Source organism: Thunnus thynnus, chromosome 9 (genome assembly GCF_963924715.1).
Source record: "Thunnus thynnus chromosome 9, fThuThy2.1, whole genome shotgun sequence".
NCBI classification, from domain to species: domain Eukaryota; kingdom Metazoa; phylum Chordata; class Actinopteri; order Scombriformes; family Scombridae; genus Thunnus; species Thunnus thynnus.
The window spans coordinates 11272235-11295194 of record NC_089525.1 but is presented as its reverse complement, the minus strand read 5'-3'; the positions used below and the strand labels follow the sequence as shown (position 1 = coordinate 11295194).

General features: G+C 43.0%; 2 protein-coding genes across 3 annotated transcripts in view; both read left to right on the top strand.

Moving 5' to 3' along the window:
* Window positions 1–16257, top strand: part of ppp2r2ba (protein phosphatase 2, regulatory subunit B, beta a) — a 44240-nt gene extending 27983 nt beyond the window's left edge. For both annotated transcript variants that reach the window (XM_067598823.1, XM_067598822.1), the window contains exons 2-10: window positions 4360–4457; window positions 5583–5748; window positions 6727–6839; window positions 9197–9374; window positions 9581–9745; window positions 11810–11979; window positions 12564–12655; window positions 12749–12872; window positions 14245–16257. In XM_067598823.1, the coding sequence (XP_067454924.1) occupies window positions 4360–4457; window positions 5583–5748; window positions 6727–6839; window positions 9197–9374; window positions 9581–9745; window positions 11810–11979; window positions 12564–12655; window positions 12749–12872; window positions 14245–14400 (1262 nt within the window). In that variant the 3' untranslated portion in view covers window positions 14401–16257. The remainder of the gene's footprint in view (window positions 1–4359; window positions 4458–5582; window positions 5749–6726; window positions 6840–9196; window positions 9375–9580; window positions 9746–11809; window positions 11980–12563; window positions 12656–12748; window positions 12873–14244) is intronic.
* Window positions 16258–16486: 229 nt separating this feature from the next.
* gpr151 (G protein-coupled receptor 151) lies at window positions 16487–19106 on the top strand. The gene has a single exon (XM_067598349.1). It carries the CDS (start codon window positions 17114–17116, stop codon window positions 18446–18448), a length of 1335 nt encoding a protein of 444 aa, XP_067454450.1. The 5' UTR covers window positions 16487–17113; the 3' UTR covers window positions 18449–19106.
* The last annotated feature ends 3854 nt before the right edge of the window (window positions 19107–22960 follow it).

The window sequence follows — 22960 nt, the reverse complement described above, 5'->3', positions numbered from 1 at the left end:
ATGAGAATTTATTAAAGAATACCCGTGGTGTTGCTACTGTAGGACGACTACAAAAATATTCTTTTTCTCTACTCGGATATGGCTTCCTGGTCAGTAGATTTGCCACGCCGCTGTGATAGATGTACCGTATGCGAGTCATTGGGTGCACTGCTAGCCTGAAGGCTAAGCAATGCTTGACCTTTCTGGACTTTATAATGGGATACATTTGTAAGTTTTGATAGCTAATTTCTGTGTCCTGTCGTAGAAGCGGCGTCACTCGGAATCCTTCATGTCTTGGTGATAAGGTCACTGTAGACACAGGATTTCTGTCTGTGCAGCAGACATCTCATCTTTGATTCACTTCAGCCTTGGAAACAGGAAGATGAAAGGGATTGCACCAAAGCAGCACAGACAGATAGAGAGGGAGAGACAGCTTTTGTTTTGGTAGTGGATTATAATTCTATGCGGCCCCCACCCTCCCCCCTTCCATATCTTCAATTTCTAAGAGAATACCAAATAACAAGGATTCAGAATCCTCCCTCTTGGTATTCGGGGGTATAGCGCATGCAGGAATTGATCGCGGATTTCACGGCTTTTCACAACTTCACCTCTCCTCTTGTTTCGCCCTGTCCCGTGTTGTGTCTGCAGTCAGATGTGTGCCACAGCGATGTGTTAATGAAGTGTGAGAAGTGAAGCAGTAACACGTCTCTCCCATTTCACCCTCTACTCCCCGGAGTTTGGGGAAACGGAGAAGCATGCACAAAAGACTGCATACACATTCAGACAAAACACACACACTCACACACACACACACACACACCGTCTCAATCTCAAGGGGCTGATCCTGGAGAAACCAGGTTAATTAGCTTGTTCACTCCAGATCTTACAAAGAGTCATGCTCTTCAGATGAAAAGAGCTGCATTGTGCTCTGTTGCTTTGTGCAGAGCTAATAAAGCCTAATAAACCCCTTAATCATATGGCTGGGTACCAGACCAGTGGGTAGCAGGGTTTATTCAGAATTTTGATTGATCTCCATTGTTGTTGGTCTGAAATGAAGCTGTTATCAGCTGCTTATTCAACGCAAAATGACAAAATTGGTAGGTGCACAGTGTTAACATATAGAATTTGTGATACTTGCATGTCTGTGCTTATGTTCCTGAAAGAAAAGAAGTGCAGATTGATACATATTGTTGATTATCGTAGAAGCAGCGATAGCAGCGAGTGAAAGAGAGAACGGACCTGAATTATCCCCCCGGCCTGATCCTTTGACGCAGGCAGCTCAGCACAAGTGCTGTAATCCTCTCCTCTCCACGTCTAACAAAGCATTCGCACGACACCATGTTGCTCACGTCCCTCCCTCTACCTGGAATTACTGCACACTTACACAAGTAGCTTTCCATGCAGTCACACCATTTTGGATCCGTGTGTCTTATACAACCCTCCCAGTGTCACCGGATCAAGCCTTAGTCTGTTTTTGCTTTTTTTTGACCCCTGACAGGATTATGTGTTGTCTAGAGGTTAGCCGGGGTGCTCCCATTTTAGTCTTTGCTTGTGTCTGTGCCGATGAGACTCACTGTATGTTCTTTTATTGACCTACTTAGAGCAACAAACCTTCCTCCCCTCCCCTTCCCACTGCACCTCCACCCCAGTTTGGGCCAGACTTCCTCCCTCTCACTATCATTTCTTTTAGTGTCCCTCTCTGTTATGCGTGATAGATGTTGCATGCTCTGTCTATGTCTATAAATACATTCAATATCCTGGTTCCCCTCCCTGTGTTTCTGGCTCCTCGTGCAGGGGTTTCATTCCAGAATCAATGCATATCTATGTTTCCATCCGATTGGTCGGACTCCCAATTCTATATTGCAGTGCTGAAGGCGGGTTATCGAGGTTCAGATCGGTGAATAGAAACAGATAAGAGCCTGTTTTCTTTCACAGTTACACACACACACATGCATCACAGCAGCAGGCCAACAGGCTTGTCCACGTTATTACTGGTGATGGATGTGTGTTATCTCGAGCATCCGTCTGATGCATCAAGAAGCGCTGACCTGTCTGTGTCAGACCTGGCTGGCCACAGGATTTATGGGCTTCATCTGGTTATGGTCTGCTGATGAAGCTGTGTGTGTGTGTGTACGTGAGAGAGAGAGAGAGACAGGGAGAGTGTGTGTGTGTGTAAGTACACATTTGATCCGCCGAATCACCAGCCTGCTGCTGCTAATTTCAATTCACCTTGAACCTGCTGCTGCTCACGTCATAAAAATCTGATCTGATGCAAGCGGAAATCCTCACAGAGAGCCCGCCCACCTGCCACTCTGCTTCTAATTTGTTCCCTAGAATGAAATTTCATCTGGAAAAAAAAAAAAAAAAAGTATTTCGCCCATCAAACAAAATTCCATCAGTGACTGAGGTTGAATAGATTGCCTTGTCTGCTTTGAATACATTTGCATGAGGAAAAACTCATTTAAAGAAGTGTTCCATTGCGTTACTCTTGAGTTTCGGCTTCAGTGGCTCTACCCGGCTGTTCATTCACTGAGATGATTGAAGGATGTACCCGTGTGTAAACTCGTTAAATGGCATCCATCAATTACTGTTTCTCCTCGGTGACTTAATGTGTTGATGATGAGGGAAGGAGAGGGGAGACAGAGAGTGGGGGAGAGAGGGAGAGAGAAAAGCTTTGATTCAAGAATGCTGACCGCTAAGCCGATTCCATTCGATTCACACCAGTGGCTTTGGCCTGATGGTGTTGGGTTGGGTTGTGTGTGTGTGTGTGCTGGTGGGTGGGGGGGTGGGGGGGGGTTCTCTGGGCATGCATAAGGTCGATATATGCAGATACAGGAAGAGAGAGATAACTTCAGCTTGTTTTTTTGTGTGCATGTGTAAAGGTGTACACCACGTGTGCAATAACAATATGGTATGTCAGTGGGGTACTCCCAGGCAATAATTAGGTCAGAGTATGTCTTGTCTGTGAAACGTTATTAGTTTCTAGATTCAAATATGATTAGGATCGGCCCCCCGCCTCATGTCATTATCAGCACATGGCCATAAGAGTCCCTCCGGTCTCATCTCTGAACGTGTTTTTCTCTTCAACAATTAAACGAAATGAGGGGAGGAACACACACACACACACACACACACACACACGAATACTTGACGCTTAGTCATTCACTTGCCTCTCCGGCATGCACACAGCAGCTTCATGTGCAGAGATGAGCAAGTCTACAGGGACTCTATTGTCTGAAGTTGTGTGCTGCATTGCAACTGCACACACTCCCCCAGATGCAGTAGCAGGTTTTCACCCTAATGCAGCACTCGCTCTCTCTGTCTGCTGAATTACAGCTAGCATCAGCAACTAAGTCTGAGAGCTATTGGCACACTCACACACTCACACACACACACACACACACACACATACACCCCTCCGACTGCCGCTAGAGATGGAAACAGTCTCCATAGCAACATTCCCCTCTCCTGTTCAGCACTCCGCCAGTAGCAGGTCCACAGAGGGCGTGGGGGGTACAAAACAACAAGCTTTCTCTCTCTCTTTTTCTCTCTCTCTCTGTCTAAAATTATTGCCACTGTTAAACATAGGGATAGCCTTTGCTGTGTGTGCATGTGACACACATTATGCTATATCTTTTTAGCCTGGGGCTGTATAATAATTACAGTCACCCTTAGCCTCTCCCAAATCCAGGCAGATGTATGTCTTTGAGGAGGAGAGGAAAAGCTACCTTAAGGGTAGGTGTCTGTTATTTACTTTTGGTGTAACTGGAGCTATGCAGAGACACTGAAAAATGTTGGCAACGGAATATAAATGAAGCAGTTATATTTTATTGCTGTTCTATTTTGTTGATGCACTGCACAGATTGAAAGTTAGAAACTGTGTTAATACATGCCCAGACATACAGTATAAAAGCCACACAAAGTGCATGGTTCAAAAGGTTTTACAGCTTTTCTTAAATCTTAGGGTTCCTTTTTTTAATGAAGGAGCAGGAGAGTCACTGAGCAGCATAGGGTCTTGCAGCCAGGAGGGGAGAGATGAATGGCATTATTAGTGCGGCGGCAGCGTCCTCTAAAAAGCAGGAGTGCATTTAAATGGCACAGATTGGCTCACTTCAATCAGACGAGGGGCTGAATTAGTTGATATCATGCAGTGAGTCATCCCGTGGTTTCTTCTAACCCATATTTCAAACAAACTAGGGTATCTGTGTCGGAGAGTTCTCTGTGGGTTTGTCACAGCGTTTCAGAGATTCCCCCTCCCCTGAAGTGTTTTCCAGAAGTCACCCTACCAGATCTCACTGAAAGGTTTCTGTCTGACTGGTACCTTGACAGCTCTGTGCACATCCACACTGACATTTCTCTGCTCTGCTTCCTGTGTTGCAGCTGACATTATCTCAACTGTGGAGTTTAACTCATCGGGGGAGCTGTTGGCCACCGGAGATAAAGGAGGCAGAGTGGTTGTCTTCCAGAGGGAGCAGGAGGTAGGAAATGCCACCAATGCAACACTAATTATGCTGCCCTTCTGCTGAGAGGGCTTGACAGCCTAGAACCATTATAGACGGGGTAAAAAATTGGTTGATTTTAGATAACTAGCAAGAAAATGGGTTCATTTGAAATGCTTTGGAAATAATTGCTGGAATATAGCTTGAAATTCAGCAGTAAATGTCTTGAAACCAGAAATAGCAGCTAATATAATAACCATAACATTATAAACTTCCAGTTAAGATCCTAAGGTTTTCAAAGATACCAAATATTTCTTGCTGAATTATACAGAAATGTGTGCAAAATGGTGCACATCTACATTTTTTCATTTTATGTAATGCAGCAGCCCAGAAAATATAATATGTTGGAGAGTAGTAAATGTGGTGCAGCTGCAATGAAGCAGTGGAATAAGCCAATAAAAACTGCATAGGCAATGTGATGTTGTTGAGTGGTGAGGAAAAAAAGTTTAATCTAACCTTGAGGCAATAAAAAGATAAGAAGATCGATACCATGAATATGAAGCTACAGGCAGCAGCCAATTAGCTTAGCTTAGCACAAAAACTCTCTCATTAATATGTCATATCTCATTTGTTTGAAAATGAGGCAGGGAGTTATGGTAGTGCCAGATTAGGCCTATTTCATGGCCAGGCACAGTGACTTCCTGGAGTCTTGTTGTGGTTGCTAGTGGAGACTGGACGTAACCCCACGTAAAAAAAAACAAACATAATAAAAATTGTTTTTACACTTCAGTTTTTGTTCCAGATTAAATAAACAAGATATAATGTGGTAATATAGATGTGCCAGGGGGCATAATTTCATATCTTTTGACAGAGCCAGGCTAGCTGTTTCCCCCTGTTTCCAGTCTTTGTGCTAAGCTAAGCTAACTGGCTGCTAGCTCCAGCTTCATAATGAATGGACAGATAGGAGAGTCATATAGATCAATTAGCTTAGTCTCAGCAAGAGGGGAAATAAGTGTGTTTCCCAAAATGTCAAACTATTCCTTCAAAGGGGAAATTTAAGCAAATTTTTCCCAAATCTCCACATCCCATTTATTTTAGTATTTAATCATCTGAAATTAACAGAAAGCAGGTCAATCTCTAATTATGTTTCTCCTTCTTTTGCAGAGTAAGAGCCAGCCCCAGCGTCGAGGGGAGTACAATGTTTACAGCACATTCCAGAGCCACGAGCCGGAGTTTGACTACCTGAAGAGTTTGGAGATTGAGGAGAAGATCAACAAGATCAAATGGCTTCCTCAGCAGAACGCCGCCTACTTCCTGCTCTCCACCAATGGTCAGTCACTTAGCTATGACGCCCTCGGTTTTTGAGCGAAACACGTGGCAAAACAGGGTCAAAGTAACCATCAATCTATCACGAGTTTGTTTAAAAGTGGGTGTAATGGTGCTCTCAGTCAATAAAAGTGTCAACAAAAGGCATGATTGAAGTCAGATAGTATACATCTGATATACAGAGAGGAATATTTTCCTGCATAGCAAAGTGTTATTAATATCACATGAAAATGTCTCTTTGGCTATTTGTGTGAATGTATTGGTGTTTCGCTTGGCCAAGCAAGTGCCACCAGCAGAAGCGTTTCAGATTGAGAACTTCATGCATGGCTGCCACAGCAGGAACACACACACACATGCACATATATCAAAGCATGTGCCACCACACACCATACACGCACAGACACACACACACACACACACACACACACACACACACACACACACACACATCAGCGGAGAGACGTCTTGCAGATTGTGGGCGTCATGCATGGCTGCTACAGAAGTGCTAGCGGTGGCTGGAGCAGATGGTGAAGGATCCTGTGGCGATGGCCTCGCTGCTCTGACACCAATATTCACAGCGGAAATTAAAAGAAAAAAAAAAAAAAAAAAAGCAACAACCTGACTGCAGCCGCCATCCTCCTCACTAGACCGAGAAGATGAGATGTAACTGGTGTTTATGTGATGCAGAATTGAAAAGCACCCAGATGGCTTTTTTTTTCAGGGGGAGCGTATATTGCAGCGAGGAAATGTAGTCAACTTGTAGATTGGTATCAGTGACATCACAATCTACACAGGAGCCGCCATTCATCATCCACACTGGCTCCTGCCCAGCTACATGCCAGATTGGCTGCCCAACCCCCCGCATCCATCTTGTATCTGAGATTCACTGTAGTGAGCCATGTTCTAACTGTGTTTTGTGTTTCTCTGTGCTCGTGTGTGTGTGTGTGTGTGTGTGTGTGTTTGTGTGATGTATCCATCCCAGACAAGACGGTTAAGCTTTGGAAGATCAGCGAGAGAGACAAGCGTCCGGAGGGCTACAACCTGAAGGATGACGACGGACGGATCAGGGACCCGTCGACCATCACCTCGCTACGGGTAAGAGGTCAAACCATGGTCAAACAACACCCAAAGAAGCACATGTACTCTGGTTTATTAAAATTGAACTGTTTGGCTCTGGAGTGAATACCAGGTTATGATCTGAAGATTGAATTCATCTTGAATGGAAACAAAACATTTAAAGCTACAGCATCATTTCAGGCTTCTTTTAGAAGTAGAGGTAGAGGTAATTATAATTATAAGGTGTTAATCATATAAATGTAAAATATGAAAAATTACTGTCACTATTTCCATAAATATTATCATATCATTTTAAATCCTAACAATGTACCATGAATGATAGAGCTGTAAAGGTCATTACTGGTCAGTGCAGACATTAGATTTAAATGCTCCATTTATATTTTTCATTTATATGTTTGATATCTAGATTTTATAACTATGACGTACTGTAGAGAACCATCTCATAGTATTTAATTGTATGGAACAAGAAGAATAATATAAATAATTGCACATTTCAGTATTTAATCCTATTATCCAATTTATGTCGCAAAAGCATAAATCCAAATAAGTCTTATGTTCTGTCATCCTTAACTATCACATGACATTTAAAGGTAATTCAGTAGTTTAGAGAGCTGCAAATTAAATGAAACAGAGCTCCCAAAGATTTGATTGAACTTGCTTTTCTGGAAAGGCATGTTCAAAATCCTCTGAAGTCTGAGCAGGAACAGCACAGATAAGCTGATTAAATCAAAATTTAGCATTCACTCATTCATTATGCTATGATAGCCTTTAATCCTGCAGAGACTTCTTAGCATTACAAGCTGTAACTGTATCAAAGTTGATACATCATTTAAATACCTGCTGAATATCATACAGTGTGGACAATTTTAAACTTGGACTGGCAGCGGAAAGTGAGAATGAGTGATCGATGTGTGCACTGAGGTGAAGACCATGAAAGGATCATCCTCTCCCTCTCTCTCTCTCCCCCCTCTCTCTCATCCTTATCACTCCAGTACCTCTTTAATTTTCACACAAAGACAGCACACACATAGGACAGTGTGTGTGTGTGTCTGCCATAGTAGATTAGTGCTGTGTTCAGCGTGTCTGTCCCTCTTTGTCTGGCTGACCAGGGGATCATAGCAACCTGGAGGACAGGCCGGGACTGTGGCAATCCTGTTTAGAGGCTGTGAAATCTGTGCAGGGGGGGGGGGGGGGCAGAGGCAGAGAGGGAGGAACACAGAAATATTATTCCAAAATGCAGCCAAGAAATCAAACAAAAAAATGTATGATGTCAGGTTTTTGTTCATTCAGTATCTCCTTTAAACATCAAATATGTAGGAAATTGCTTCAAAATTCTAGGTTGTGGGTAGATTTCATAGAGAATGTGCTACTTTTAAAAGCACGTTTATCTAAATTTAAAATATTCTGTGTAACATGCTATAAGGAAAAGGATCCATTGAGAAGGTGCAGGGGCAGGCTGAACCGTGTAACAGGGGGTTATGGGTTAATACGGTCCGTGTCTCTCTGGACAGCCAGTGAAAGACATGGAAACGAAGTGACACCCATGGAGATACAGCAGCCTGCTGGGTTGCCATGTCTCTCTGTCAGTGCCAGCAACGGACGAGAGAAAAAGGGGAGAAGAAGCAGTCGATTTGTTCTCCTCTCTCCCTCCCCTCCCTTCTCTCTTTGTCTGGGTTTTATCTGGCCAACGGGGGGCTGCATGCAGACTGGTGCTGGGCGTCTTTGAAGCCGGAGCAGCACTGTGCTACTGTGTGTGTGTGTGTGTGTATATTTGTGTGTGTGTGTGTGTGTATATTTGTGTGTGTGTGTGTGTGTGTGTGAGCTTGTCTTAATTCTGCAGAGTTCAGTTATCATTCCTCAGCAGGGCCTAGCGATGCCCTCGGGCCATCTCTCTTTCCACCTTCTTCGCTCTCTCTCTTTTCTCTCTCTCTCGCTCTCACACACACACACAAACAAGAGAACAGCAGTGGCTTCTTCAGCACTTATGAGAAAGAGAGAGAGAGAGAGAGAGAGAGAGAGAGAAAGAGAGAGAGAGAGGCATGATCACTGAGTAGCCGTGTAGCAAATAGATATTCACAGTATGATTGAACCAGCTCATCAAACAGCCCCGGAGCCCTTCCGTCACTGACTCTGTTTCATTAAGATTTGTGGAGTAAATGTCATATGAATCCCTGGAGTCAGGCGGTTGTGGTTCACACACACAAACACTTTCTGTATATTCACACACAAAAAAATGCACACAGATAAATATCTAAGAGGGCCTCTAGGAGACCAGCATCAAAGGATATAAAACATTGCATCAGTGTTTACGAAACACATGAAAGCCTTCATATTTTTTTCCCCTTTTTTTAATGGACTTCTGTCTTTACCACCAGGTGCCAGTGCTGCAGCCTATGGACTTGATGGTTGAAGCTACAGCCAGGCGAGTATTCAGCAACGCCCACACATACCACATCAATTCCATCTCCGTCAACTCCGACCTTCAGACCTTCATCTCCACTGACGACCTCAGAGTGAACCTATGGAACCTGGAGATCACTGATCGCAGCTTCAGTATCCTCTCATCTGTGTCTTTCTCTGTTCTATGTTCAGGACATATTATAGTTTGGATAAAACTATAAAAACATAATAAGAAAATGCGCATAACTTAAGATTTTTCAGAGCTAAAATTTGAATCCTCAGCTGCTGTCCGCTACATTACAAATAGCCTGTAGTGTCTGTCTAGGAGTTGTAGTTGTTCCTTAGCGCCTGCCTCTCAGACATTGTGGACATCAAACCGGCCAACATGGAGGAGTTGACCGAAGTGATCACCTCAGCAGAGTTTCATCCCCAGCATTGTCACACCTTTGCCTACAGCAGCAGCAAAGGCTCTATACGCCTCTGTGACATGAGACAGGCCGCACTCTGTGACAAACACTGCAAATGTGAGTGCATTTTCAATATAATTCTTTATTCTATTTCTTTTTTTCCCCCTTAGAACAGTCAAAGGAAAAGATTGTATATGCAATAAACCCACCCTGTGTAATTTGTGTTTGACTGTAGAATTCAACTCTTCCCATTTCCCAGAAACGACTCCTAGGATGTGACCTCTGTGTCCTCAATGGTAGCGGGGTAGTAGTACTATAAAGAAAAATGAGGTAGAAAACAAGAAAGACAAGAAATAATAGAAAGACGAAAAGAATAAAAGTAATGCAGCTAAATTTATGGCAAAGGTAAAACAGAGATATATAGGGCGCTCAGTCACCATGGATGCTTGTTCACATTCACATTTTTCTGCTTCAGCTCCACCTTTGTGTTGTTGTGACACGAAACCTTCCCCCCCTGCTCAATATGCCACGATTGATAACCCATCAATAAATCTCTGTGCGTCTCAAACAATGAATGGCCTTCTCTGAAGCTCACCATCACATGCATACACTTTGCCCGAATGAATAATGAATACATTGACATTTTAGCTGGGAAATCAATGGCTTAAGAGCAATCGCATTAGTCCCTCATGGACACACCTTGTTGTTCAATAATGTCAGTCATTTCCTCAGACATATTGATGTGTTCACCGGAGCGTGCGCTAACACGGCCTGTTGAATTTCACATGAGCATTAGAGGGTTAAATAAGAAAAAAATGTAGGATTTGGCGGTAAATGTGACGTCTTAGGTATTCACAGGCATCCTACAGTATGTGCAGACTCTGATTGTTTGATATTGACATGTACGTGCCTTGACAGGTGCTTGCAGTGCGAGACTACACACACACACACACACACAAACACACACAAAGCAGGCAGGTGCTCTCGTTAGCCTTAGGATGGGTCTGTTAATACCTACACTGCATGAACATGTGAGGCTCAGAGCAATGTTATAATGCCCTCCCACTCAAACACACACACACACACAGCTCCTCCTTCCCTTGACATACAAACACATACACATACACAACATCCTGAACCTCCTAGCTACATAAACAACAAAAAAACACCCACAATCATACTGTATCTCCTCCCGTACCTGTAAATCTGAGAGGCTGCTGAAATCAATCAGTGTTAGACAGAAGATGGATGCATGGATGGATGGATGGATGAGGGAAGGATGGATGGAGATATAGGAGAGGATTGCCAAAACACTGAGCCCCAGGACAGAGAGAGAGGGACCAAACAGCCCCCCTGCCAACTCCCCAGGGACCCTATTATACACCCCTGGAGTGGGATAGGAGGGAGGGCACACACAGACATGCATATATACATGCACACATTGCACACACCCACTTATACGCAAACACTGACACACACACACACACACACACAAATAAATCCAGCAGGGCTCAAATGGGCCCAGCACTTTGACATTGATTTGTTTTTCTTATCCCTTCCTCACCCCCCCATTTTTTCATCTTTCATGCCGCATCCCTTGTTAGGCTCCCCATTGACACATCACAGAGCTATTCTCCAGGCCTCAGCTGAGGAGGAGGGAGGTGCAGGGAGGAGGTGGGGAGGAGGAGAACGGTGGGGGCATTTTTTTTTGGAGCGATGGAGAGGAGAGAGGGGAGGAATGGTTGAAGGAGAAGAAGAGGAGAAGGAGGAGGAGGAGGAGCGGGGAGCAACAATAACTTGACAGCTAACGATGGAATGCCTGGCTCTTATCCCCAGCGTGCTGGCCTGCACACAGATCAGCAGCTGCCAAAATCAATATGAATCATAACCAATATTTACCCAGCATGCTGACCCACGACTGTCTCCCTAAGCACACAGAGAAATAATCCTGTGAAGAGATGCAGCTGCCAAGCAAAACCTTGCATCCAGGCATTGTTGTGCTGTTATTGTTAGCTAATGACGGCCCCCACCACCCAAACAAAATCTGCTTTGTGTTTTCACAGCGGATGATTAAAAGAATCGCGGGAGGAAAGACATCTCTTTTAAGTAGCGACCTCCTACGGTGTGAAATGTGTTTTATGTGTCAAAAGATAACTGCTTCTCGCGCGTTCTCTCTTGTAGACTTCGAGGAACCGGAGGATCCTTCCACTCGCTCCTTTTTCTCTGAAATCATCTCATCCATCTCTGACGTGAAGTTCAGCCACAACGGGCGCTACCTGATGACAAGGGACTACCTCACTGTCAAAGTGTGGGACCTTCAAATGGAGAACAAACCACTTGAGACATACCAGGTACACTTTCTTTGTGCTTTTATGCGCTTGTTGGACAGCTAGAAGGCTCCGAAGATAATTCTCAGTTGGTGAAGTTGGTAAATAATGGTTAGGTCCAGATCAAATCAAAACGTATTGATTTCAGACTAATCACTCAACATAATCCTGTTTCACTGTCACTCTTGCCAATCTGCAGCCCTATCATCTTTAGCAATTACCCCAGGAGGGCTTATTGAGCTTACTGCCCATAAGAAGACAGATAGTGGCAGTACTCATGCAACCTAAAGGGCAAAACCTCCCACTGTGTGGTCATCGGGGTCAGATCCACACTGTCTGATCAGGGGAAGCCATCTTAGGGCAGGTCATGATTGATAAGGCCATCAGCTGGGCTCAAGGGATTCTCTTCTCCGCCTCCACCTGCTACCTAGCGTCTTAGCGTAGGTCACCAGGTCTGGAGGGATTACTGAAAGTAGAGCATATGGTCATGCAGCCTATAGTTGTCCACTGAAAGGCAATGTAATGAGCTTTAGATGCTGGGAAAGTGTGATCCAAATTCATTAACTAGTTCATGCTTCACAGATTCATTCTTTTTGTTTGTTTTCCAGGTTCACGATTATTTGCGAGGCAAACTTTGCTCTCTGTATGAGAATGACTGCATCTTTGACAAATTCGAGTGTGTCTGGAATGGATCGGACAGGTGAGATTTCCTCCATCCATCCATCTATCCATCATCAATCCATTCGTCCATCTCAATAACCTTCCCTTACTCCTGTTCCCTGTTCCTCCTCAGCGTCATCATGACCGGCTCCTACAACAACTTTTTCCGAATGTTTGACCGAAACACCAAACGGGACGTCACACTGGAAGCATCCAGGGAGAACAGCAAGCCCAGAGCTATTCTCAAGCCTCGCAAGGTACAACAATTCTCATCAAAACAAGTAATCCTGAGAAGTACTGAGTGGAAGAAGCTGGGTTTGCTGTTTCATAATACCTGGGACTCCCAATCAGTCAGGACAGCTGAAGAAGCCTCTTTGATGAGTGGCAAAACGTCTTTTAGAATAAAAGGCCAATCCACTTACATTCAAAATAGTACTTCTAGATATCCAGCAACTTTTACATTATGTGTGGAGGCTTGTATTACAATCTAAAAAATATTAGAACAAGATACAACTGGACAAGACCAAATACAACAACACTGCTGCTGATAGATACGTTTTACTGTCTGGATGTACTTTATTGGTAAGGTGGTGGAGTAGGAGGTAAAGAAATAGAAGAGGAATTAGATCTGGAGGATTCTTTAACAGATTATCTGCCTCATAATTATTTTAGGATACTGTGCAGAAATAGCATATCAAAAAACACCCGCTTTATCAGTAAGACTCACAAAGCGGGGCTACAACAGTTCAGAGTTGTGTGAAATTCACATACCAGCAGGAAAGGCACAAATAAAAATGTACAAATGAAATATAAAACATTTTTTTAAATAAAAGCAAGCGGTTGCTCTATTAGAGAAAGCTTGGTTCATAAACATGATGTTTCATCCTCTTTTGTTCTTTTTACATAATTTATTTTGACAACAAAATGGAGAAGTTGGGCATAAACATGAACATACCATGCACAGTAGACTAATCTAAAATTACCTCTTTTCCAACTAAAGCTGCACTAAATCTGTATTTTTATAGGAACAATAGTTCAAATGACAACGGGTCATGTGAATAGAGTAGCTCAGAGTGACAAACCCAATGGGGGATGATCACCTGGCTCCCTCAGCTCCACAGAGTATTAAGTGTCTTTCAGCTCATTGTTTTGGTTTTAGATCCTCCTGCTTTACCGTTTTGTCTCACTGCTCTGATAAACCTTTTTTACAGCCACAGCAGACAGCTGTTTTCAAACTCAGATAAACCTACTGTGTGCTACCTGCCCAGTACCAAACAGCAGACAGACAGTCAGTAATTAGCTGGTGAATATAGTGGAGCATTTAGCCACTAAAGAGCCAGATATTTCCCTTGTGAGTTAGTGGCGACCAAAACTAGTTTGAAGGAGAGTGAATATTGTTATTATATTTGTTGGGTGGCCAGAAACAGAACACTGTGCTGTGCCCGCTGGATATGTAGATAAGCAAGTGATATGTCAGCGTTGTGTTTACAGCTTGTTGCGCTGCCCGCAAGTGACCAAAAAATGAATTCACACTGCTTCTACATCACTGAAATAAGTTTTAATTTGTGCTTTAGGATTGTGTGTACTCTCACATCTTCACACCTCTTTATCCCTCTTGTTGTTCTCCAGGTGTGTGTGGGTGGGAAACGTCGTAAGGACGAGATCAGTGTCGACAGCTTAGACTTCAGCAAGAAGATCCTTCACACTACGTGGCACCCGCATGAGAACATTATCGCCGTGGCAGCCACCAACAACCTCTACATCTTCCAAGACAAGGTCAACTAAAGGGCAAGCTGCCCCCGCTGACCCTTGACCCCACACGTGAGGATGAGGGAGGGAGAGGTAGGGCGGGAGAAAGAGAGAGATGGAGCTCTTATCAACATCCTCCTCCTCCTCCTCCTCCTCCTCTTCCTATGTCGTGTTGCTGCTGTCTTGAATTTCACCACTCTGCTGAGGAGGAAGTGCAGAGTTTCCTGGAAGGGGGACGTATCCAGTGACTGAAACGGGTGCGGTATGAATTTGGTGAAGATGGAAACGGATACAGCCTGGGTACAGCTAGAAGAAAAAGGTTCCTTTGAAATCAAGAATGAACTTTCATTCTTTCAATTTGACTTCTAATTTAATTTATTTAGCCACGTGGACACATACAGAAGTGAATCCTGTGCATTTATGCAACAAGAGGATTGCTGCATGAATAACGTGATGTAGCAGCCCTCTGGACCCTGAGGAAAGGGACGGATGTGGGTAAACTGAACAAAACGTAGAGCACACACACAGAGATCTAGCTTACATGATGGTGGCTCATCGTCATGTAGCAACAGTGCCCCCTCTCTCTTTGAATCTGCTCATGCTACAGTGCATGTGACCAACCCCTGGACAGTGCAACCTGCTGCAAAAGAATTCCTACATAAAAGGAAGAGACTGTTAATCTCTGACCCCACAAACTGAGAGTTTTCTCTGCCTGTCACACACGGTCAGTCTTTCTAGTACCAATTTTTTGTCTCCCTGGTGAGACCGCTGTAGTCTGTAATGTGAATGAAAAGCCCTTCCAGGCTGTGTCAATGGTTTTATTTAATGCTGTTGTTTTATCAAGTCCTTCTCTTGGTTAATGAGTCTGTTTAGAAAGCTGTGGTGCCTTCTTTTGGTATGTGGGGGTTCGATGTATCGGGTGCGGGAGGGATGGGGGGGAGGGGGAGGGGGGACTGAGTTCAAGGCAGGAGTGTGAATGTTTCAAATGACATGTTAACTTAGGAATTTTCTTTTGTTTTTTTCTCTTTCTCTCTATAAACAAACATTTAAAAAGCTCCACTGAGGTCCCAAGTGGAAAAAGTGCTTGAAGCAGTGTAGTCAAGATTACATTATAGCACCGGCTACATGCTTGTGAGTTCAGGGGAGGACCCTTCTACTTTTACGCTGTGATGTGTACAAAGTAATTGTTGCCCTGCAGTCAGTCTGATGTCATCAGTTTGCAAGAGACACGAAAAAGCCACATTCATTTTTTATTTGTGCAAAACTCCTGCTGAAAAAAGAAATTCCCCACCACTTTTTTTTTTTTTACCTGTTTGGATAGTACTAAAAATGATCTGTAGATGGTTGAACTGTAAACTTTTCATGTCAAAGTATTGAACTTAAATTTGAGATTTCTTGACGTAACATAATGCTAGCATAGCTCATTTTGCATGCGTTGGATCTAAATCTGATGAAACTGACAACCTGCATATAGATAATTGAACATCTACAGATCATCTGAAGCACTATACAAGATATTTGCTTTCTCCTGTGGCTACAAGACGTAGCCAATTTCAGTTTAGATCGCCTGTCCATGTTCCTCCTCTCGCTGAATGAAGATGGGTAATGTGGAACGGTGGCAGGTTGGGTTTTAGCTTTGATCAGTTTGGAGATTTTGTGTTAAGAGCCAACAAGGTCTAAATGAACTCTGTGAAATCAGGGAATTATTAAGTGTGATTCCTTTAAACAGTAATGTCTTCTAAACAACCTCCTTTGTGACACTTCTAATTGAAACAAAAAAAAAAACAACCTTTTATAGCTCAGAATGTATTGAAATGCAATTAATTACCATGCAGTCTTTATGCTTACTGGACTTTCTTTGAATAAAAAATAATAAAGATGTGCAAGTTCAAATCCTGCATCGTTGGACGTCCTCTGTTATGACTCGAACTGATTGTAAATCAAATGTTTATGTCCTGATTGTTTTCATTTACAGTGCTGCTTGTGATGTTTGGGCGCCCTCATGTGGATAAAATGGTGTACATGTAAATCCAGATTTTCGTTGCTGTAACTGGACACAGCTGGTGGTTGATTTTACAGTTTTCATAATTACTTCTGATTATTCATGTTTATTTATATCACGCATTTTTAAAACCACTTATAGGGCAGGAAACAGCTGAAAAGTAGTCACTGACTCACCCTAATAACTCATATAGCCTAATATAATTATATTTTAGTTTTTTTCGCAACAAATTCCAAAAATGTCTTTGCTGAAATAACGTGGATTTTGTGCCAAAAAAAATGATATATTTTCTAACTCTTCTGTTGCATCTAAAGAAAACCTTTCTAACTCACAAACATTTAGGCTTCACAAATTAGAAATCCAGTACATTCATATGTCGCACCGTGTGCATTATGCAGACTTTTCCTAATTGGCCCCGTGAGGCTGAGGTCTACGCACATTTTGTCAGCTGGGGACACCAGCTGTCAATCAAACAGCATCTTTATAACTAGCAGCAGCAGCCGCATCACTGTGTCTCAGGATAAACCCGGACACAGACAGGAGCTCCACTGTGATCATCGATTGTCAATCGATACCTTCTCTGATGCGATTATTCTTACAGGTTTAGATTCAGGAGGCTAGTATTTCTAGATATATTGCATTTTTCTTGCGCACTTCAATTTTTTATCACATTTTTTGTCTTCTAGCAACTTTTTTTTTTTTTTTTTTTTTAATATTTTCTTCAGCTCACCATCCTTTTGTTTAAAGATGGACAAACTAAGTGGGAACAATGCGACTGTGGTGAACAGCTCCTTAGACAGGTGGCAGTTCAATGAACGCGGCTCGTACCAACACCTGGACACCGGGGAGCTGAGAGTCCTGGTGCCGGCTATTCTGGGAGTCATCTGTGTCTTGGGTGTGGCTTGTAACCTCACTGCGATGGTCATCTTGTTCTCCAACGCCCATAAGGGCAAACTGTCTCTCATCAACTCCCTCATCTTCAACCTGATGTTTGCTGACGGGCTGGTGCTGGCGTTCACGGTGCCTTTCCGTGCCGCCTCCTACTCCAAGGCCAGCTGGAGTCTGGGCTGGGTGGTGTGCAAGACGGCCGACTGGTTCCTCCAGTCCTGCATGGCGGCGAAGAGCTTCACGGTGGCTGTCATGGCCAAAGCATGCTACCGGTACGTGTCCAATCCCACCAAGCAGGTGAGCATCCACCTGGGCTCCATCCTGGTGGTGCCCTTCTTCATCTGGCTGTCCGCCTGCTCTGTGACCGTCCCTCACTGGCTGTTTGCAAAGCTGCAGAGAGGGATCCGCGGGCTGGTGTGTGTGATGATGGTTCCTCCTGAAGCCAGGGATTTCATGTCTGTGTATGTCAAAGCATACCCCCTGGGGGTCTACTGCGCCCCTCTCAGCTTTGCCCTGATGTACTTCTGGAGGGCGTACGGCCAGTGCCAGCGCCGCTCCAGTAAGACTCAGAATCTGCGCACACAGATCCGATCCAGAAAGCTCACCTTGATGCTGTTCAGCCTGACCGTAGCCATGGCCATCCTCTGGCTTCCACAGTGGGTAGTGTGGGTTTGGGAGCGACATTTGGCTGAGAAAGAAATTGAAGGAGCTCAGCCCCTCATCTCTTCTCCTCCCCTTCTTCTAGCTCTCTCTGCTCAGCTGCTCACTTTCTCTCTGTCGCTGGTGAACCCTCTCATCGTCCTCTCCCTCTCAGAGGAGTTCAGAGAGGGCTACCGAGGTCTGTGGAGGCGGCTCACCCTGCGCAAACAACTTCCACCAAAGCCCGGACCTCACAACCCTACCACTCTCCAGTCCCCTTGCCCCAGACCAGAGACCTCAGGCCAGCCGAGGGGGGAGAGGAGCCTCCAATCCAGCTCCAGCCAGGGTCCCAGTAGAGAGGATCAGCCTCAGCTGGAGCAAGGTCGGGGAAGAGGAGGAGGAGGAGGAGGGAAAGAAGTAGACAAGGTGAGCCTCAAAGATGGGATTGTCTTGCCAGATGTGGAGCAGTTCTGGCACGAGAGGGAGACTGGCTCACACACGGATGAAAATGATCCTGTGCCGTGGGAGCACCAGAGCAAAGAGGAGAAAAAATAACAGCCACCTGCCAGCTGATCCTCAGTATGATCTCCAGTCCTCAGACAGCAGCAGCTTCATCAGCAAACCTCAGTAGAACTGCTGAGTGCTGCACCGTAAATCAGTGGTATTCTGTCAACTGTTTGTATGATATTATTCAAAGGTAAGAAGTGTGGATTACAGCTAAGTGTGGACTACAAATAGTACAGTATGATAAACATTGCAATAATGTTGTATTTGTATTGTTTCATGAGGAAGAACTAGATTATAATTAGTGTAAGATGATTTTGGTGGCTGTAAATCAAAGTTTACGGTAAGGTGGATGGCAATGTAAATTCAATATATAGATCTATATATATATATATATTTTCAGTATGCCATATAGTGAATGAAAATTGTATGTGTCTTGAAGTATTTGGACATCATACTGCCTGTTACATAATTATTACATACTTATTTTTAAAGACTGTGTGCTGCAAGAAACCCTCTAGAAAAAACAAATTTAAATCTGAAATCTCAGCTGGAGGTCAGTGTTACAATTAATGTGTTTGAATGTGTTTGTGCAATCATGTAGAAGTAGGCTGTTTCAATGTGAGTAAAAGAGTCTGTGCTTCCTGTCTTTTGTCTGTGTGAGAGATTATTTTGCAATCATTGTGTATTTGAATGACCAGTGTTTACAATAAAGACTATTCTAAAAATCGTGACTTGTGGGTGATAAAACTGTCTCATCTGTCAAAAATCATATAGATGAGTGGTAACGTATAGAAGCACAACGTCAGCATAGTTTATTGTGTGCATCTGTAATTGGTGAAATCACACACAGAGACACACACATGTACAGTACAGTCTTAATGAGATGGATCAGACATTGCCGGATGGTCTCCTGCTGACATCGGGTCATTAAATATATTTTCATAAGGGCATCCATTAGAATTGCCAAGAGTTCTAATTAGAGGTGAAGAGATTTCCTCTGAACTCAGGTGGAGTCATGTCAGTGGACTTGCCCCTGTGGGAGTGAATCTCTCCGCATTGATCTGAATATACATAATAAGTAAAAACCTCGAAGTTAAAGGGATAAACAACACAAGAGGAAACTGTGCCTGAGCTGATCTGTCATCGATTTGTCTGTCTGCTGTAACAGCAGCCCGACTGTGCTGAACAGTGAGGCCCTATGTAAATAATACTCCTTTACACCCCAAAAGACCCACTTTTCAAACTTTATTGACCTTGAGTCCTACATTATAAAAAGTAAAAAAACTGAGATGTAGGAGTCATCATGTAGTTACATAACACTTCTTTTTTGTTCCCTCCCCTCCCTTATGACATTTTCCTCTCATTATTCATTTATGTCGACCTTTTATTGCTAGAGGCAAGTACCTCAATCAGAGCAACACTTAACTATATAACCCACCATCAGTCCCTGGGGTAGTGACCTGGCCATAAACATTGTAGGCACAGAGAAATGCACTCATTGTTGGACTGAAATTTTAACCTGCATTGTGTAAATAGAGCAAATTAAAGGAGTACAACAATAACAGATGTGAACAATGGTGTCCCATTATCTTTACATACACCATGTGACCACCACTTGGCCAAGCCAAAATGTCTGTTGTGAAAAGGGTCTATAGCAAATGCAAAGCAATGAATTGTGGGATTTTAAGCAAAAAGTAATGTGAGTCCTAATTCTACTCTACATACACACGTCATAGTACACAGTTTTTTGCAGTTAGTATGTATATTTGTACAAACAGCAAAGTATACAGTACTAATGCCATATGGACATGAATCAAATAGAAATTTTGCAAAGATCATGTCAGTTAAATTTCTCAAAGACAAAGCAATATTTTTTTCAAAGATTTAATACTTATTTTTGTCTTTTCAAAATTTCTCTGTCTCACTAGCACCTGCAATTAATTAATTTATTTACAGCTGTGAGCAGCTTCATGTCAGTTAATTTTGTTACTTTACTTACTCAGAACCTGCCGAGAGTAGTGTGTAGCATGGTGAAGCTGTAGCATGGATGTTATGGACACTACTTGGGGGCATTATATATTGTACTAGAATTTTTACATTCAGACACCCAAATACAATGGAGATAAGTAAATATAAAGCATTAGGCGGCAAATAGGGAACGATTTCGCACGCTGGTGACCTCATGTAATTTTCAGCATATCTCTGCCAGACACAACTAGAACCTAATCAGTAGAATAAATGAAAACACCTGTGTGCACATGCAGGGCCTTTTAAAGGTGACTGGACATTGTTCCAGCTGGACCTCATTAGGTCAAAGTGTGACTAATGACTTTTTGTACTGCCTCTTTGCACAAGATGTACTGCTGGCCACAGAGCTATTAACATTTTGGTGTAAAAATGCACAACTTATAGTTTAGTCATTCCAGGACATTTTGTGTTTTTTTCCATCTGTTCATACTGTTTCAGTAAGAGGAGGTAATAGTCAAACATAGTGCTGTTAAGGTGCACAAGTATGGATGTATCAGCCAGTGTCTGCTCTTTAGTTGCCATAGTTGGATATTAGTGAGTGTTTTTCTGCAGAATATTTTAATACAAAACAGTGAAGTCAATTAAAGAGTACTTGTGTTCAGTAATAATGAGATGCCTGATTATAGAGTTCAGGATAAAGAGGGGAAAAAAGGACAAAATCAGGGGCTGATTGAAAGAAAAATGTATGAAAAACAGGTGAGATAATCAACATTACAAGTGGAAAAACAACTCAGGCTTAATTAGGTCATTATACAAAGTGGGGGAGCTTTCAGCAGGTGAGATCCTCTCTTTACTGCCCTCCTAGCTGTGCCCCCCTCCCACTGTGAGGTGAGGCGGGGGTGTCACCCCTTCGTTTTATCCCTCAGCCAATCATCATCTCTAATAAATGAAACTCCGCAGGAAGTGACATGCTAGCTAACACTAATTATGCTCAGCAGGAGAGGCTGGCTGCAATTAAGCCACATACTAAAAACCTTGCCTGCCAACGCCGCATCTCCCTCTGAGTCACAGTTACCTTCACCTCCCTTTAGTCCTGGGAAAGATCACCCGGCTGTTAAGTCTGCAGAGAGTTGAGGGAGTCAGAGAGATAGAGAGAGAGAGAGAGTGTGTGTGTTTGGTTGTTTTTGTGTTCAAGGAAGGTTAGTTCAGGGGGTCTGGCCTTGGTATTTAGCAGTCTTTTGATTAGAATAAATCAGAGAGCTTTCATCTCAGTAAAGGATGTGGAGATCTAAAGGGCAGGCACCTTTCAGTATTTCCAGCAGAACTAAGAGGGGTGCCATTTAAACCTATAGCTACACTATCGATCAGTAACTGTTAAAAAAGGAGAGAATACTGGGCTCACGCAGAAGTGAAGCTTTAGCTCCATTGTTGCTGAATAAATCCTAAAGTGACCACCTGCTGAGGAGCAGTGTTGCTTCCCAGCACTGGAACATAAAGGCCTCCGGTAACAATGCCCGCTCACAAAACCCCACAATTCATAAGGGAAATCACTGCAACCAGAACCTGAGCCCTGGCTCCATTTACAACCTGAAACAGATTCCAAAATGACTGTATTCCTAACGTTAACAAAGCTTTTTGATAAGTACATACGCTGTGACTCAGACACAGAGCTTTCCCTACTGAAAATCCACTGCTAATCACCAATAGTTGTTACATTTGCTTTGTAGATAAGTGCTGGTGAGGGCAGAGCCATATGCTCTAATTTATTGAGTACACAAGTCATCAATGTTCCATTGAGTCATGTCTGTCACAGTCCAAGTCCAGCAGGGGCAGTTCGGTCATTCACAATCAGTGAAATCTTATTCCAATTTTTACATTTTACATTTTGTGCCTTTGCTACAAAGTTGATCCAGTATTAAATATCTGTGAAACAAAACATCCATGAAATGCCTTTATTATGGCTATTTAAGTGCATTTTATATTTGGAACCATGCTGTGACTCGAGGAAGTTTAATTCATTAAAATTACTATTTAACTTGACAGGTAATTATTGGCCTTGGAAACAGCCATCCATCCACATCCCACAATCTTCATCAGCAGATTGGGTTTACTCAATTGTCAAAGGACTGGAGATGTTCAAAATGTCCATAATTCTGAGCACATCTAGGACTTTTCATCAGTGTTGTCTTATTCTTATTAACTCGACCATGTCATATGGATTATTGGTTCAGTCAAACTGGACTATCAGTTTCAATGTCTTACAACTTTGCATGGCTTATGTGTTAGGTGCATGATATTACCTTTTTACTAACTTGTAACTGCATCTTTTAAACTTTTTTTTATCAAGATTAACATTATGATTATCATATTTTATTTATGTCTTATTGTTTATTGTTGCTCTATGTCCGCATGCGTAAAAAAACGGTTATAATCAGTATTGTTTGTTTGTGTTTTGTTGCCTTATCTTGCTTGGATGGCTATGAATAGTGGATATTGCTGCTGTATTATTGTACTGATGTTCTGCTGTTTCTGGGTACTCTGCATAGCTTGGGTATTGTCTTGAGAAAGCTTATTTTGTTGCTATTGTTTTTA

Excerpts from the sequence above, each read along its gene's own strand:
- gpr151 (XM_067598349.1), top strand. The coding sequence starts at position 17,114 with ATGGACAAACTAAGTGGGAACAATGCGACTGTGGTGAACAGCTCCTTA.